Source organism: Siphateles boraxobius, unplaced genomic scaffold, assembly GCF_051911475.1.
Source record: "Siphateles boraxobius isolate OS27281-9 unplaced genomic scaffold, OSU_SipBor_1 1, whole genome shotgun sequence".
NCBI lineage: Eukaryota > Metazoa > Chordata > Actinopteri > Cypriniformes > Leuciscidae > Siphateles > Siphateles boraxobius.
In genome coordinates this window covers 10,670,834-10,689,436 of record NW_027508699.1, presented here as the reverse complement: position 1 = coordinate 10,689,436, position 18,603 = coordinate 10,670,834, and the positions used below count along the sequence as shown (strand labels likewise).

General features: G+C 43.9%; 1 protein-coding gene across 1 annotated transcript; it reads left to right on the top strand.

Moving 5' to 3' along the window:
• The first annotated feature begins 393 nt into the window (after window positions 1-393).
• mfsd8l2 (major facilitator superfamily domain containing 8-like 2) lies at window positions 394-18,322 on the top strand. The gene is made up of 12 exons (XM_077213456.1): window positions 394-469; window positions 644-829; window positions 942-1,004; window positions 2,853-2,972; window positions 3,047-3,126; window positions 4,171-4,468; window positions 4,802-4,875; window positions 12,560-12,773; window positions 13,258-13,380; window positions 13,537-13,667; window positions 17,064-17,172; window positions 18,135-18,322. Exons 1-11 carry the CDS (start codon window positions 394-396, stop codon window positions 17,142-17,144), a joined length of 1,446 nt encoding a protein of 481 aa, XP_077069571.1. The 3' UTR covers window positions 17,145-17,172; window positions 18,135-18,322.
• Window positions 18,323-18,603: the final 281 nt, after the last annotated feature.

The window sequence follows — 18,603 nt, the reverse complement described above, 5'->3', positions numbered from 1 at the left end:
GACTGTTGGAAGAGCCTGAGCCCTGTTTATCTGCAATGCTGCATCAATGAAGAAATTATAGGGCATTTAAAGTTGCCCCGTGACTGGGAACTGAATGAGCATATTCAAGGAAGGGATCTACTGAACATCAAAAAGTGTGTTTGCGTTAAATCATTAAAAAAAAAAAATCCCTAGCTTTTCCTAAACTCGCCAGAGCCACACGGTTTATACTTTGTCTTTTGCTTATTGATACATTTGCTATGATCTACAAAAAAAGAGAAATAGCCTACAGTAAGACGAGCGGTTACATAACAGAGTCAGTAATGGAGAACACCATCCCTCTCATTACAACAATTGGACCATGAGGAAGAGGAATGATCAAGTGCTGTGAAAATAACCTACAGAAACACTACAATGGATTACAGACAAAAAAGAAAACTGTCTTTTCTCACTATTGGATTGATATTTCTTTTGAGTGGTGTAGAATATGGTAAGTAGCCAAGAATTATTTTCCTTTCCTTTCCTTTTTTTTTCTTTTCTGCAGCAAATAACTTGTTTGAATCAATAGTGCAAGAAAGTATTAAACTATTAATATGTAAATGGTGAATGTATTGATTGCATTTTGCACATCAACTGCATAAACTGTCTTCTCTCTCTCTTTCAGCTGTCATTCTGCCCACTATATGGCGATATCTGCAGATATTAGAGGCACCACCTTATTTTCTTGGCTTGGGTCTATCCGCGTTCAGCTTCAGTGGGCTGGTGTCAGGTCCAGTGTTTGGTCACTGGTCAGACAAGACCAGAACTACAAAGACCATCATTCTCTTTTCCAATGTGTTTGAAATTGTGGGTCAGTATACCTAAGATATATATATATATATCAAATAACCCTTGTTCTTGTGCAGTTATGATCTCCTGATGATGTTGTTTGACTTGCCCATTGCAACACATTTGTCTTAAAGGAAACTTCATGTATTTCATGGGATATTCAAAATGGCTCCTGCTGTCAAGCCGTCTTGTTGCAGGTGAGGATATTTTGAAGCTGCACTGTTCTATCAGTCACAATAAACTTTGTTTGTGAGATTCTGTGCTCCTATGGTGTAAACCATCAACATTAATGAGATTTTAAGACATCCAACAGATTCTAACAGTGAGACTGTTCTTTCTGACTGATGAGTGATGACTCTCATTAGATTGTAATTTCTGCAATGCAGAATTTCGAATCATCCTGACCGGACCCATTCCTAAATTGTTTATACAATGTTATATATATATTAGGGGTGTAACGGTTCACAAAATTCACGATTCGGTTCAATACGATACAGTGGTGTCACGCACGGTTCGGTTCGGTTCGATACGATACAGCAAAAAGAAAAATGCCAGAGAAATTTCCTATTTATTAAAAGAAAAAATATTTTTAAATAAGTGTGAGTTTTCCTACATCTTGAAACTTTTAGTTTTATAAATGGGCTCTAACCCATCTTTGAAGGATGAACAAATAATGTTTTGGTCATCACATTAAAAATAACATTTAAATATGATAAAATTTGAGTTTTGAAGTGCTGGAAAAAGATTTGTGATGTACTTGAAAGCATTTGACTATTTCTGCCAAACTTCATGGTTACAGTGAGTGTTACTACATTAAATCCATGGTGAATGTTGCTGATCTGTGGACTTAAAACCTATAACTGGTTCATTCATAACCTGGTTTCCACGTCAGTGCTGTTTGATCCGTTAATAACGGAGAAATTGTAATGCTTCTCACTAGATCTCGCAGCGATGTTATTATTAGTGGAGAATTCAAATGCTTTGTTTACTGGATCTCTCAGCGCTGTGTAACAGTGTAGCTTGATCAAGATCGGCTCGCGCTGCACTAATGTTGATGGTCCGAACTGATAAACGATCCATGAAGCACAAAATAATGAGTAGCGCAGTTTCGTTCAGCTTTCATTACGTTTGACATTTGATGTTGCGCAAAAACGTTGTGATGGTGGATTTTGGTCAGCAGGAAAAATGGTCCAAAGAATCGTTCGGTTTGTAATGCTGCGTACCGAAAGCCTCGTACCGAACGGTTCAATACAAATACATGTATCGTTACACCCCTAATATATATATATATATATATATATGCAGGTGGAGCTGGGGGAGGTAGAGGGTCTATTTAAATGCTGACCAAGGCAATCTGATTGTGCCATGTACTAAATGATCATTATAAACTGACTTTATTTACAGCACATAGTAGTCAAAGTAACTTTTTCATAGTATCTATTTGCAAGTGCAAAGTGCCTGTCCTGTTGGCAAAGGCAATTTAAACTAACCCCGACCACCAATGTCGAGTTCGAACCCACCTTTTATCAAACTCCTCATCTCCGTTTTCTCATCACATATTAGATCAGAAAAAGGCATTTATTTTCAATAAAAATTAAGAAATTATTTTCTTATTATTAAGAAAATATATTTATTATCTTCTCAATAAGGTGGCATCCATTTAATAATTTTAATAAATACAGTAATTTACACTATGTTATTATTGCATCATTTTAATGTACAACAATACTGAGGTGCAAATAGTATCTGCACACTATTTATAAGTATAAATAGCATCTAACAACTATTTGCACTTATTGCAAAGAACTGCTACTTTTAAATAGGCTAGTTTAAATAGAACATATCGCTATTTTCATTTAGTGTATATATCATCTACAGCTATTTGCATTTTGTGTAAATAGCATCTGTTGCTAAGAAAAAATGCTATTTTCACTTAGTGCAAATAATAGCTATTTACACTTAGTGTTAATAACATCTATCGCTATTTGCACTTAATGTTTTTTTCCCATAATGGAGTTCTGGATTACACTGCATCCTTCTTCCAGGTATTGGAGCAGGAGCTGGTTCCTCCATTTTTGGGTTCCTTACACGCACTACCCTTCCCGATGAGCGAGCTAGAGTCTTTGCTGCTGTCATGGCATGCCGTCAGGCTGGACTTCTGATTGGTGAGTCAGTGTTCCAACTTCCACCATGCAATAAGTGGCAATAATATATATACAATATGCATTTTTACTTTCAGGTCCTGCATTCAATATCTTTCTAAGGTTGTGTGATTTCAAATTGGGTCCATTCATTGTAAATAAGTACACCTCACCTGGGGTAAGTATGTTTTGACACACACACACACACACACACACACACACACACACACACACACACACACACACACACACACACACACACACACACACACACACACACACACACACACATGTAGTGTTTCCATGTTTTATGGGGACTTTCCATAGACATAATTATTTTTATACTGTACAAACTGTATATTCTATCCCCTTACACTAACCCTACCCCTAAACCTACCCATCACAGAAAACTTTCTGCATTTTTAAATTTTCAAAAAACATCACCTAGTATGATTTATAAGCTGTTTTCCTCATGGGGACCAAAAAATGTCCCCACACGAACAAGGATTTCAGATATTGCCATCCTTATGGGGACATTTTGTCCCCATAATGTAGGGTTTACCAGGCCACACACACACACACACACACACACACACACACACACACACACACACACACACACACACACACACACACACACACACACACACACACACACACACACACACACACACACACACACACATGCGTATTCTAATGATGAATGCAGCTTGTAATGTGAATGTAGTAACACTGCACATTTCAGATGTCTTCTTAATGAAACACACATGATTCCACTCTTCAGGTCATTAGTAGAAGATCCAAGGCCAGAAATTGTTGCATCAGATCAAGAGAGAGAGACATCCAAAGTGAAGTGCTAGGGGGCTCAATAGGAACAGGGCTGGGAAACACACATCCTTTCAGAGGATCTCATAAAATAAGAGCATGTCCGGCGGATATTTCACTTCACTTGGAGTAAAGAAAATGAAGCACTTTTTAAGCATGGCTAATTTTTTTTCTTTGTGACATTATTTCCATGACAAGTTTCCTCCTACATTTGTATTAGGCCTACTGTGATGCTAAAAATCTCATTCTCATTTATACGCGACAACACTTCACAATAAGATATCATTAGTTAACGTTAGTTAACTATCTTATTACAACATTTTTATTTGCCATTTTTAAGTTATTTTAAGTAAGTTGACTTCTTAAATTCAAGCTGCCTCGTGCTCTTTCGACCCAGCTCTTCATGTGTGGGATGTGGCTGCTTATGCAGTTTGCAGTGATGTTCCTTTACTGGGACATCCCACCACTTGACTCCTTCCCTGAGCAGCACATGCCCCTCAGAGATGTCAGAGGTGAAGAAGATGAGCCCCTCATGAGTCTGGAAGATGAAGACTGGGCTGCAGCAGTGGACTCGAATGGCCTGGTCATTCCAGAACAGACCGAGACCCAGCTCTCATCCGAACTCCCATCATCCCCTTCTGGTTCACCACCTCCAGATCCCTCTGACCCCTTTGAAAACTTCAGTGCCAGTCGAGGTGAAGCCCAGAGTTTAATGTTAAATTAAAGTGCTTTTTTTTTAGCAGTGCAGTTCAAGTTGTGTGGCATTGATTCCTTATTTGTTGCATCTAAGGTGCTAATCTGAGAGTATCAGTCTGAAAACGCCTTATTGATCACTTCATTCTGTCTTTGCTCTATGATCGCTGTGTGTGTGTGTGTGTGTGTGTTTGTGGTAGATATCTCCATTTTATTCAATCCTGTCTTGGCAGCCTGAGATCTATAACTCTCTCTCTCTCTCTCTCTCTCTCTCTCTCTCTCTCTCTCTCTCTCTCTCTCTCTCTCTCTCTCTCTCTCTCTCTCTCTCTGTGTAGAGTTTCTGAGGGAGGAGGTGGTGGTTCTCCTCACTGCTCAGTTCATCACTCTCTTCAATCAGACAGCACTCGAGGTAAAAGTCACCATTTTCAGGGTTGGCACCAGTGGCGGTCCTGGTCCACTTGTACACTAAAATACACTACACGACTTTTTCAAATCTGAACTGATTTTAAAACAGTATAAGCTTCATATACTTGCCGACTTAGTCTGTGCCCACAATACACTATAATTTTCTTAAATTCTGCCAAATCAGACTAGCCTTAACTGACTCAAGACTTTAAATCAAGGCAAATTTAGTGTATTCCAGCCTTCGGTAATTATTTTGGCTTATCAAAGCCAACCTACTGATCTGGTATTCAAGCAGCTTCTTTTTCTTTTAAGACCAACATTTTTAAAGTGAAACAGCATAAAGCTTCCCCAAATTTATTACCACCAAACTCAGACCAGAGCCTTTACGGAAGCATTAGCAAGGCCTATACCTAGGACGTGTTAGCAATGTATATGCTAAAACATACTAACAACATCTTAAAACATGTTAGCAATGTACTAGAAACATGTTAAAACATGTTAGAAGAATGCTAAAATATGCTTGCAAGGTGTCAAAACACGCTAGCAATGTGCTGTGTTGGGAAAATGCTCGCAACACGTGAACAAAATGTAAAAACCATAGATATGTATACGTAGACGCCACATTCCCGAAGAAATGGGATAACCTTTCACAAGCGAGAATGTGTTGGTTTGTGTTTTTTTAATGTATTAACTCAATATATGTTTTTTTTTTTTACTATGGTACTTTTAATGTTTTTACTTCCACTACGGTAACTTTTAAATTATTTAATACTGTGTCAGCTCACGCCTTTGTCTTGTTGTATATTGTGTTAGTTCAGAAAATCATCTGCTGGAGTCTATTTCATATAAAGATATTCATATATGCAGACGCTCAATCAATTTGCTCTCAAATGTTGAGGGACCGCTCCAATATGGCGGACAGCTTACTTATAGCGGCCCATTGAAACGGCTGCTAATAAGGAATCTATGTATCTATGGTTAAAACTAGCAAGCTACATACTAAAACGTCTCAGGTTACGACTGTAACCTATGTTCCCTGAGAACAGGGAACGAGACAATACGTCAACGACGCTATGGGGAACGCCTCAGGCGTGACAGGTGTCTGAAATCACTATCAAATCACGTCAATCATATTGACCGGCGACAGCCCGTGAATCATTAGCGTGAATGATTAACGTGCGACCTGGAAGTATAAAGGGGCGCCTTGCAAACATGACAAATCACCTTATCGTCTGAAGGGACTGTACGGTAGGCAAGCCCCGTGGCATGGCAGGGAGACGTATTGTCTCGTTCCCTGTTCTCAGGGAACATAGGTTACAGTCGTAACCTGAGACGTTCCCTTTCGAAGGGAACTCAACAATACATCAACGACGCTATGGGGAACGATATACCAACGCCGCCATGCTAAGGGGAGTGCATGCCAAGTGGCAGTGACAACTGTCAGAACCAGCAACTTCAAATGAAACGCTAGAACCACTCACCCTCAGGTCACACTGGGCTGTCAGTGACAGCATTCCCTACGGTCATAGCCCAAGCTACAGCCTCACAGAAAAACCTTCATAAACATGGTTAAATGAAAGGTCTACCTGGGCCGGCTCCGGGCCTGGAACCTCAGCTTCCAATTAGAAGGGGTCCCTTCTAGGGAATGTGGCTAGGGAACCCAAGGGAACCCCAGCCAGTCACTATTCAGGTGAACGTACTCACCCCGAAATGCCACCAGGACGGCCTGACCTGGCGCCAGTACATAGACACTTATTCTGGCCAAATCCTGTCTGTCTGAAGACAGAGCCTCTGGACAAATGCCTTAAGTAAGGCATCCAACCCGAGGGACTGCGAAGCTGGCAGTGAACCACTCGGCCCGGATCTCAGAGACGGGATATCCCGGAGAGTATGACTCAGCATAGTGCTTTCCGACCCTTGCTAGCGAGGGGAGTTTCTCTACTCGATCCACGGATCAACCCAGTGTCTGTGTTTCAAAACACTGAGGAGGCCTGTGAAGGCCTAAGGGCTGATCTAACTGGGAGGCCTCACGAGAGGCCTACGACCGTCTGACCAGACTCAGGAAGCCGCATGCTCAAAGAGACCCTCGTGAGGGGAGCACAAGGTCTGCCTGGTAGGCAAACCAGGCTGTAGGCAGAAAAGGTTCCGGGAGGGAACCTTTAGCAGAGAATGAACACTTTAGCGAGCCAGGGCGCAAGCTCGCCTTCAGCAGCTGCCTATTAAGGCTAGCTGAAACTGATAGCAAGAGACCACTAGCTTCATAAACCCAGCACCACTAGGGAGCGTTACAGGGAGGCCCGGAGAGGCCTACTACCTGATCCTTTAGGGAGGCACGTGAGGCCTACTACCTGATAACCACAGTACGTGGGAACTCACCTTCAGGGAGGCCCGGTGAGGCCTGCTACCCTACGACCACAGTATGTGGGGAGCTCACCTTCAGGGAGGCCTGGAGAGGCCTACTACCTGGTAACCACAAACTGTGGGAACTCACCTTCAGGGAGGCCTGGTGAGGCCTACTACCTGACCGTTCTCAATCAAGGAGGCCTGGAGGAGCCTACTACCTGATAACCCCAGTACCTGATAATCACAGCATGTGGGAACTCACCTTCAGGGAGGCCTGGTGAGGCCTACTACCTGACAGCCAAAATATTTTGGAGCCCACATCCAGGGAGGCCCAGAGCGGCCTACTACCTGACAGCCACAATATTTGGGAGCTCACATTCAGGGAGGCCCAGAGAGGCCTACTACCTGATAGCCAACGTAAGTGGGAATTCGCCTTCAGGGCGGCCGGGTGAGGCCTACTACCTGATAACCATCTTAAGTGGGAATTCACCTTCAGGGAGGCCTGAGTGGCCTACTACCTGATAACCACTGGTAGCTTTGAGCCCTGAGTCCGGGTGAAAGTATAAGGTGGTCTGCTAAGGCCAGCCAGCCTGGGACTCGCCTATCAGGGAGGCCTGGTCGGGCCTACTAGCTAATAGCAAGTCATATTCTGCCATAAAGTACACTGTTGGAAACCATACTACACAGCATAATTCACTAATGGGCTTCCAGTAGCGCTATAAGGTATGTCCTGCAATGTTGGGACTCACCTCCGAGGAGGCCTGTTTAAGGCCTACTACCCATCAGTGAGTCAACTGCCCGAACCACCAAGGCCAACCACGTAAAGTGAGCTGGCCTACAGTGCCCTCTGGGGGGCTGTCCAATCAAGGAGGCCTGCTGAGGCCTACTACCTAATGGCGCAGCCTTCGTTGGCAGAAAAACTGTTTACACAGCGCCTACAGCATCCTGGTGCCTAATCACATTGCCCATGGCAGTGTACTCCGCAAGAAAGCTAGCACCCTTAAAACAAGGGGAGTACAACATACGCCACTCTGCCTCAACGGAGGCCCCAGTTAGTCAGGGGCCTACCATCTATGCATGGGCGTCAGCTCAGGGCAATGCTCTGGCTTCAGGGGAGCGTACTTCGACCAAAGAAGAAGTGAAGCTTACTTCATACTCGACCCGAGCCATAGTGGTGCGAGGTGGGATAAAACAGAACTGGGAGTGAAGTGCTCAGACCTACCCTGTATCACAGGGGAATACTCACACCTCACCCTGAGGTTACCAGGGTGCGGGCCTGCCAGCGGCTCTAGGGGTGACAGAAATGTATCTGTGCCCAACCTAGGGGAGTGGGGCTTGAATGAAAGCCAACCACCTACAACCTAGCGCTCGAGCAGTAGCTCAGCGAGGTGAGTGAAGCCTAAACTGGCGGCCTAAATCCGTAGGCCAGTTCTGCATGGCAGAGTCGGGCAGGAAACCCAGTCTTCTTCGTGAAGCGAAAGACGGCCTAACCCTGCTCAATAAAGACATATATACCACGGAGGCCTGTTTGAGGCCTACCATGTCCTTACAAACCATCCTCAGCACCACGCTGCATTACTCTATGCACCCCAGAATGCAGAGAAGGGGGCGGGCCTTGGCCTAACGACTCCCACGGGAGGAGGCTGTTTATACAGGGATGCTAGAAACCAACATTCACACAGTGAAGGGTCAGAGGAAGAAATGCTAAAATTTTTAGCAGAGCGCCTCTATTATCCCAGGCACAGCCTAGGCCAGCTACAGAGGCGGCCCTGGTGAGGGCCAGCCTGCAAGCATAGATCAATCTGAGGGCTCGGAGGAGCCACAGCCTTACTAAAGAATATAGTCTGTATTATTCCATACAAAGGGCTGCAGAATCGCTCAGCCTAATGAAACCCAAACCGAGCTCAAGGGGCGAAATACTCAGGAAGAAGTCAACGGACCCGTGGGCCGGACATAAGATCTATCTGAAGCTCTAGCGTCAGTCAACACTCTAAGTAAAAAATTCTAAGAGAGAGACCAACTACTCTACCCTGAGGTGGCTAACAGCCCGAAGGCTAACATAGTTATCGTTCTGCCCACCTAACGGGGCACTTCAGGGCCCTAATGATCCAGGAAACTTCTCTTACCTTATAACCTTGACATGACCCCATAGCTCTATACAGGGAACGAGGTCTGTAGAGAGATACATCTCGGAATTTTAATTCACAAAAAATTACTCTTAAAAGACCAGTCAGCTCACCTGCGGCGTGCGGAGTGAAGACTCGCCAGATAGTTCTTTATGACCCTGGGGTCCACCACTTTACATGCCTGAAAGAGGCGTTTCTACTAGCCAAGCCTAGGCGGGCCATTGGAACATCGTTCTTATCATAGGCCCAGCCCCAGGCCTGATGTAATGAACGTCTGGGGAGTCAGAAGAGAGGAGAGGGCTGGATTTCTTTTTAATGAAGCCCTCCGGGGAGATTATCCATCAGCGACACTGTGTGCGCTTGTGCTGGATAACCTCCCTCAGATCCCTCTTCTCGCGGGAGTCACGCCTCTTCTGCGCCCTGTTCCTCCACAGAGGGGGCGCACGAGAGGCGACACTGGCTCTCTGGCCCTGTCTACGGTCCTCGGACCGTAAAGGGCCAGGCCCTCCCGCCTGCCTGGGTGTGGAACCGGATCTCAGCGGTATGCAGGATCCTGCAGCAGGTCGGCCTGATATGCCTGCAGCACCGCCATAGTGTGCAGGGAAGCACCAGCCTGAACCGCTGTCGTGTATGCTCTGCCATTCAAACGTGCTGTTGACTTTAGCGGTTTGGATGGCAGGGTTGGAGCTCTCAGTGTCGACGCCTGCCCAGACACGAGATAGTTCGCAAACGTCTCGTCAAATGGGCGGCATCGACACATACCCATGCTCTGCGATCCCCTCAACATCAGCGAAATTAACCCGCTGATGTCGGTGAATACGGGCAGAGTATGGGCTCTTCCATGCCCTCTCGATCTCCGTGTGAAGATCAGGAAGGAATGGAAGGCTCACCTGAGCTGGTGTGTATGGCAGGGGAGAAACCGATCGCCAAGCCTACCGCGAGCGGTCTCTCCTCTAGCGCGTCGCCATGGCAGCTACAGCCTGTTGGCGGCGCGCTCCACAACATCCACCAGGTCTGCATACACGGGGCAGGGTGGCTGAGAGGGTTCAGGATCTACCTGATTATAAACCTCCTCAGCCATCTCCTGCTCGTCCTGAAGAGCAGCAACTGCAGGAAACCATTGGTGCCTGCAGTTCGCCCTCGTCAGCCGTCGAATCATTTGAGAGGTTTACAGGACTCTCAAGATGATCGATGAGCTCTATCTGGAAGCCCATGATGCAAGTCGCCGCTCTGCCTCGGCACGAGCGGGACCACGCGGACCAGACGTTGAACCCCCTTCACTCGAGAAGAGGGCCAGACGAGAGCGGAGCGTTTTAAGAGAAAAACGCTTCTCAGTTCACACAGAGGATTCCCTCGAGAACCTCTCGTGCACGCTCTTCTCCCAGGCAGGAAAAAACACACTCGTGTGCTGTACATTTCATTTTCTTACCGTTTCATTGAGTAGCGTTTTCAAACAGACAGTCCCTGAAGACGATGAGATGATTTGTCATGTTTGCAAGGCGCCCCTTTATACTTCCAGGTCGCACGTTAATCATTCACGCTAATGATTCACGGGCTGTCGCCGGTCAATATGATTGACGTGATTTGATAGTGATTTCAGACACCTGTCACGCCTGAGGCGTTCCCCATAGCGTCGTTGACGTATTGTTGAGTTCCCTTCGAAAGGGAACATGTTAGCAGCATGCAAACATCATACTACAATACAGTTCTCGCTAAATGTAATTTTTTTTAGCAACATGTTAAAATATGCTAGAAATGTGCTAGCAATGGTAAAACAATGCTATCAGTGTGTTAACAAAATTTGCAACATGCTAAAACATGTTAGCAATGTGGTAAAATATGGTAACAGCAACGTGGTAAAAAAGTTAGTAAAATGCTATCAACATAAAATGTTACAACTTGCTTATGTGCTAAAAAAGAAAATTAGGCTCTCGCAGTGTAACTGAATGGGGTCAATATTTTGGAGTTTTTAAAAGCGGAAATGTGAAGCTTATAATTTCATAAAAACACAGTGTATCATTAAAACATTATTATGGTGCTATTTTGAAAGTTGCAATCAACATGTGCTTTAAATGGGCACGTGCTTCAGAAAACCAGTCACCAGACCCCCCACACTGTCCTAAATTCATTTGAGTCACTAAATAATGTCTGCCCAATTATGATTGATTAAGGCTCACAGTAGTAGAACCATCTAAATCTAATTTAATGCAATCTAATCTTTGATTTAATATAATCAGGTATTTGAAATTGACACACATTTACCTTCTCGGTTGCCTGACCTAGATACATGACAAACTAATAATAAAGTTTAGGATGTTTCTTTTCATTAGATTTTCCCCTCTCAGATATATCATGCCTAGGTTTGTTCTTCACATTAATTCAAATTTCTCTATGAAAAAGCACGTGCTGGATGCATTATAATTTTTCCATTTACTTTACATTGCCTGAAGAACATGTAAGACTTGTTATTAGTTCTGAGTTGCTTTAAAGGGATAGTTCACCCAAAAATTTAAATTAGCCCATGTTTTACTGAACTTGAAGTCATCCTAGGTGTATATGACTTTCTTCTTTCAGACGAATACAATCAGAGTTGTATTAAAAAATGTCCTGGCTCTGCCAAGCTTTATAATGGCAGTGAATTGCTGTTTCTGTTTTGAAGTCCATAAAAGTTAATCTATCCATCATCTAAGTGCTCCACACGGCTCCGGGGGGTTAATTAAGGCCTTCTGAAGCGAAGCGATGCATTTTTGCAAGATAAATATCCATATTTAAAACTTTATAAAGTAAAATAACTAGCTTCCGGCCAAATGAACATATGGATTCCAATTAAGTCTAAAGCGCAACTTATGCGAGTAATGTGACGTACATCTGATATTTACGCCATGACACACTACGCTACTTCCGATGTCACAAGTTGCTTAAGTTACGCTTTAGACGCAAGTAGACTGCGTTCGTTTGGCCAGAAGTTCGAATTTTACTTTGTAACGTGTTAAATATGAATATGTTTTCTTACACAAACCATTATAAAGCTTGGTAAAGCAATGACATTTTTGAATATAACTCTGATTGTATTCGTCTGAAAGAAGAAAATCATATACACCTTGGATGAGGGTGAGTAAATCATGGGCTAATTTTCATTTTTGGGTGAACTGTCCCTCTAAGCGTGTTGCTATGTGGTTGCTAGGGTGTTGTGAGTGGTTGTCTTGCTCTCGTCCCCAGACCATGGTGACCCCCCTGACGCAGAAGTACTTTGGCTTGGGTGAGCTGGGGAACAGTGTGATGTACAGCCTGTGTGGGCTGGAGGTAATCGCGGGTTTCTTCCTGGTGCGCTGGCTAAGCCGTATGCTGGAGGACCGGGTGGTGCTGGCCGTGGGGCTGCTCATCTGCAGCGGGGCTTGTGTCTGGTGCCTCATCTTCCTGGCCAATCCACAGGGTGTGTGTTTGTGTGTGTGCCTGGCAGACATCCAGAGAAACTGGCATACACCTGGGCATGGACAGACACAATATGCCTGCTCAGTTGGTGCCAGCTCGATGATATGCATTATTAGTTTGGAAATGTTTTTGGAACTGTTATCTATCTATCTATCTATCTATCTATCTATCTATCTATCTATCTATCTATCTATCTATCTATCTATCTATCTATCTATCTATCTATCTATCTATCTATCTATCTATCTGTTAGTTTTCTCTCTATTTATTTTTACCTGTCTGTCTGTCTCTGTCCATCTGTGGCATTTGATCTGACTATCTGTCTATCTCTCTGACTATCTGTCTGTCTGTTTGTCTGTCTGTCTGTCTGTCTGTCTAGCTATCTATCATTTGACAGTCTATTTTCGTCTATGTGTGTACCTTTCTGTCTTTTTCGGTCTTCGATATTCTCTCTGTCATTCTTGATGAATATGTCTTTTGATCAGGTGGTTTTGTGTTCGAGTTTATTGAGTTTATCATCGGAGTGTTCCTGCAGTTACTGGGACTTCCTTTCGTTGCCGTGTCTCAGGTGTCCCTCTTTTCTAAGGTTACAGCTGAGAAAACACAAGGTGAGAAACAAAGAGAATACAATAAGAGACATAAGAAAAAGATAGATGAGATCTTGAGTAAACATGTAACACTCACGTTTGTAGGTGTCACATTTTGTCACTGTTTAAAGTATTCAAAACTACATGCTAATGACTGTGTGTTGTGTGTGTCTGCAGGGTTTAGTCAGGGTGTGCGACGTTCAGTCGGGGGTCTTGCCACCATCCTCGGTCCCCTGTGGGCAGGGGGTCTAATAGGAAATCTGTATGTGATGCTGGGTATGATGATGCTTCTACTGACCCTCATCATGGTGCGTACACAGATTCATTATGACTGATTCTGTAATATTATCAGATATTTCTCTCAGTATGCCATAACACACATCATTTACCAGCTCAATTAAGTTTGCATTTATTGCTTTGTGCAAACAGAGTCTATTACGGATCCAGTCAACTGAAAAAAATCTCTATTGAATGGAGATTGTAGGTTCATTTTGGCCTTTTCCTTTCAGAGAGGTGATTTGGAAATAAGTAAAAATGAAACATTTCATTAGATAGAGAAGGCCTTCAAGTGAAACGTCTCGGTTATGTATGTAACCCTCGTTCCCTGAAAAAAGGAACGGAGACGTAGTCGATGTGTCGACTGATTGGGATCACGCTTAGGGAGCCTGTCATCTCCGAGTACTGTTAAAACGAGCCAATGCACATTGGTGTGCAAGATCTGCATCTCACACTCATCCCCGCAGCGTGGGTATAAATACGGAAGTGGATGCAATAGTGGCGACGGGACTACGTCTCCGTTCCCTCCTTCAGGGAACGAGGGTTACATACAACCAAGACTTTCCCTTTCAGTCGCTCACGTTCAACGTAGTCGACTTGTCGACTGATTGGGATCCCAATTAAAACGCCACTAGTGCTGCCTCTTTACAGTGTCTAGACAAAAGCCTTCTGATCCCCCCACATTGTTTTAGTCGGAGATGGGACAGGGCTTAGACCAGGGAAGTCACTGCTGTTCCACAAGACCACTGAGAAAGCGTTCTCTTTCATTGAAAAGGAATACGCTGTGGAAGTCAAATCCTGACCGAATGGAAGTAACATGTGGAGAAAACACTTATGGACTGGGCGGAAGACTGGGCAGTACAACATATGTAATGTCACTGGGGTGGCTCCAGTCTATGACAGGGGGGAGACTCGCAGCAGGGAGCCGTACCGTGGAAGAATACACATATGGGATCGCCGTAGGGATCACAACATATGGACCCAGCCTAACACAGGTTCCACCAGTGCATACGAGTGATAGGCCTGGCTTCGGACATTCCCCCACATCCGTTGCCGAAGGGTATGGAGGAACTCGACAGGGTTTGGCTAATAAGGGGAACTCTACTGTAGCAAGAATTGCGCACGTATCCAGTCCATAGGAGGGATGCCACTTGTATTGGCAGCGTCTAACACAGGCTGGGTGGCCTGCCTGCTGGCTCCACACTGAGGCCTGGATGGAGGCCCAGCAGGAGCAGGGGCGGCGGCAGGGGGACGCCCTCGGTGACGAGCAGGCGGAGGAGTTGGCACTGGCAGCGGGGTGGAGGCAGCAGTGGGCCGCCGTGGCAGGATGTGCCGGATGGCCTCCATCTGCGCTTGGGCAGCAGAGAACTGTTTGGCACAGTTCTCCACCGCGTCACCAAACAGCCCAACCTGGGAAATTGGGTGCACCTGTGTCGCAACAGACCGCTCCACTGGAGGGATAGACTCGTAACCCACCACCGGCCCTCCATCAAGGATAGTGAGGAGGGAGGAGCCACTCAGGCCGTTTCTGGCAGAGAAAGGTGCCATCCACGACCTGGTAAGTTCTCCATGCACTTTGGGAAAGAAAGGCACTGGGGCGGCAAGCTGAGAACCAGCGTGGCCCGCTCCAAGATACCAATCATCCAACCGAGACTGTTCGGGACACGGTGGAGGATTCCACTCGAGCACGACAGCCTCGGCGGCCCGTTTCAGCATAGCTGACATTTCAGGATCTGGCTCGGGCAACGTTACACTCACAGGGGGAGATAACCCAGCCGAGTCATCATTTCCAGAGGTCAGCTCACCCTCAGATGCTGCAATCGGCATCCTGTCCTCTGGAGGGCCCCGAATGAAATGGCTGGTCGGTCCATTACAGAGGGACCAGCATGCTCAACGGGGGCTCCGCCGGCTGCGGTGTGATAGAGGAGTGAGGGGCCCACAGGGATTGGGTACCAGACGGGGAAGCCTCACTATGATCCTCTGATCACCCATCCCAAATGGCGCCGTAGCGGGGCGTTGTAATGCGGACTCCACCTTCACGCATGAAGGCGAGTCTCAATCACAACACCGCGATAGTCATGTTCTCGCAATGAGAACATGAACTATCCACAAAAACTGCTTCGGCATGCTGAATATATAAACATATATAAACATATTTTTATACACATATATATAAATACATTCTTCTTTTTTTTTTTTTTTCACGTGATGCAACCATTGTGACCGTCAGAGGGGGACAGGGAACGACCGCATTCAGAAACGCATGGATGGGATGACATCTTGAAAAAGACACAAACGCACCTGTGTTGCTCTTTCAGGAAATGGTACCCGTCACCAGTGCCGGAGCATACAGGGGAATGACCACGGCAACACTGAACAGTGAACTGAAACAGTGAAGGACTCACTTCTTTGCCCTCAAACCAACCGTCAACAAACACACAAAAGTGATGCTGTTAAAACAGCAGTTGAAATCTCAGAAGCTCTCGATCACCGCTGCACTCGTGCTGTAGAACCACCAGCACTGGGAGAGTCTTCCAGAAGAACACCGAAACACTCGCTTGTTGTAATATAACAACACTCTTCAGAGTCATCGATATGAAGACCGAAGCGAAAGACAACTGGTGCGTGCATCCACTTCTGTATTTATACCCGCGCCGCGGGGCGGAGTGTGAGATGCAGATCTTGCACGCAATGTGCATTGGCTCGTTTTAACAGTACTCGAAGATGACAGGCTCCCTAAGCGTGATCCCAAACAGTCGACACGTCGACTTCGTTGACTACAATTTTGCAATCTCAAGTTACATATATGTTGGTATGTTCAGAAAGGTAACACTATTGACAGTTATTTATTCATCTTTTGATAACAGTTCAAGAAGTTTATTTATTTAATTTAATGTTGAAACTTCCATTAATGGTCATTTTGAATTATTATTATTTACTATAATAAAAATCATGGTAATGGGGTTGAAAATTTAGGATTGTCCCCATCTGACAAAGCTAAACAAATATAAGAAAAAGTGATTAAAAAGGTCCTTATAAAATAAAATCTTTGCCATGAGTTTATTTGCAGATTTTTGCAGAATTGTGCATTTAAAAAAAAAAGAAAAGAAAAAAAAAGACATTAGCGTTTTGTAGTTCTTTAAAATGATGTAAACTAAAGAGGAAAATAATTCTTAAAATCAATATAGCCTATTCCTTGTTCATATATTGAGGAAATATTAAACAAAGATGAATTATGTGAAAAATGTCTATTATAACACATAACAATGTCTGTTGTCTGTCAACAAACAAAAGTTGGTGTCGGATCTTCAATGTGAAATCATATTTATTTATATGTTAATGAGGGACAAATACTGTACCTTTTGTTTCGGCTCAAATTTTTTTGTTTGACCTTTAACACTGAGTCTAACGTTCGGTGACTTGGTCAGATCATGATGGCGTTGTCCTACGAGAAGCTGGTGGAGCCGCCCAGGGTGGAGAATGCTCAGGACTCAGAGAATGGAGGATAGACACCACCTGTCGCTTTATGGGATACAGGTGAGACAGTGGACTTAGCTTGTTCATTGAGGAAGTGTGTTATTTTTGTTTTAGCAACATGACAAAATGAAATTGAAATAATAGTTGGTTGAAAAAAAACAGATAGTATATATATACATACACACACATACATACATACATACATAAATATATACATATATATATATATATATACATACATACATACATATATATTTAAATATATATATTCACACTATAAACAGAAATACAAAAGCTTAAAATTATTCCTTTCTTTCTCAAAACACTTAGTTTCGATTTCTAAGTGATCAATTTGTGTATAAGTTTTCACACATGATCATTGGGATCAATGGCAAATGAGTAGTTTGTTTTACAATAGCAAATAGCAAACTGAGTTTAAAGGATGTAATGTGCTTGTAGGACTTGGTCTAAAGATTACTCTAGGTACATGAATGAATGGTTTCACTGAGTGAGCCTCATGTTCCACTTTTAGTGTGTAAACAATTTAAAATACTGTAAGGGGTTGGGGGATCACCCTGACTACTAAACTGTATGCTAAAGTGTACTTAATATTTTGCATGGGAAAATGTATTTTAACATGGGAAATAAATTGACGTTTCACATTTCATGACAATACACAAATATTGACATTACATATTTTATTTTTAAAGAGAAAAAAACTAATTGTGTTCATTTGCTTTTTCACTCTGTACAATCTGGATGACATATTGTGTCAGGCTGAAATTCCACTCATAACTTAAACTTAGTTAAACTGATACAGACTCCAGCCATGCAGCTCTAAACTACAATATAGACACATCTCAGAACTGAAAACGAAAAGTAAAAAAGTGGGCCACTGAATAACAAAAATGCTATAATCTGCTTGCGACAAGCAACATTATAACACAAAACCACACTCTTTGCTGTATGACAAAAAGCTGTCGTTGGTAAATGAGTCTATCTGTGTGATTTTCATATTTCAGCACAGAGCAAGAGCCCCTCTCTCTGTGGTGTGTCTGCCAAAGTTTGGCGCTCGTGTGGGCCTGTACAGAGCAGATGCTGAAACAGTGGGAGATAAGAGGCCCTGCCAGGGCTAGCAGACCGAGAACAGCAAGAAGGGCACACAAACGGGCACACACATACACACACACACACACACACGCGCGCGCGCACACACGCGCGTGCACACACCCACACAAAATTTGGTTTTATACTGCATATTTTTAGATTCTGTATTTTTTATAATTTATATATCCATATCCATTATATATCCTCATCCATTCTGTTTCATTTTGCATAGAGTATTTAGATACTGACTCTTTTAATGTTCATGTCTTGTATGATTCGAGGATCTCCTGATTTGCTGATGTGGAGGAGTATAAATATTTGAAGTGAATGAACACATGATGGCGCTGTTGTACCTTAAAGAGATTGACATTGGACAGACAGAAC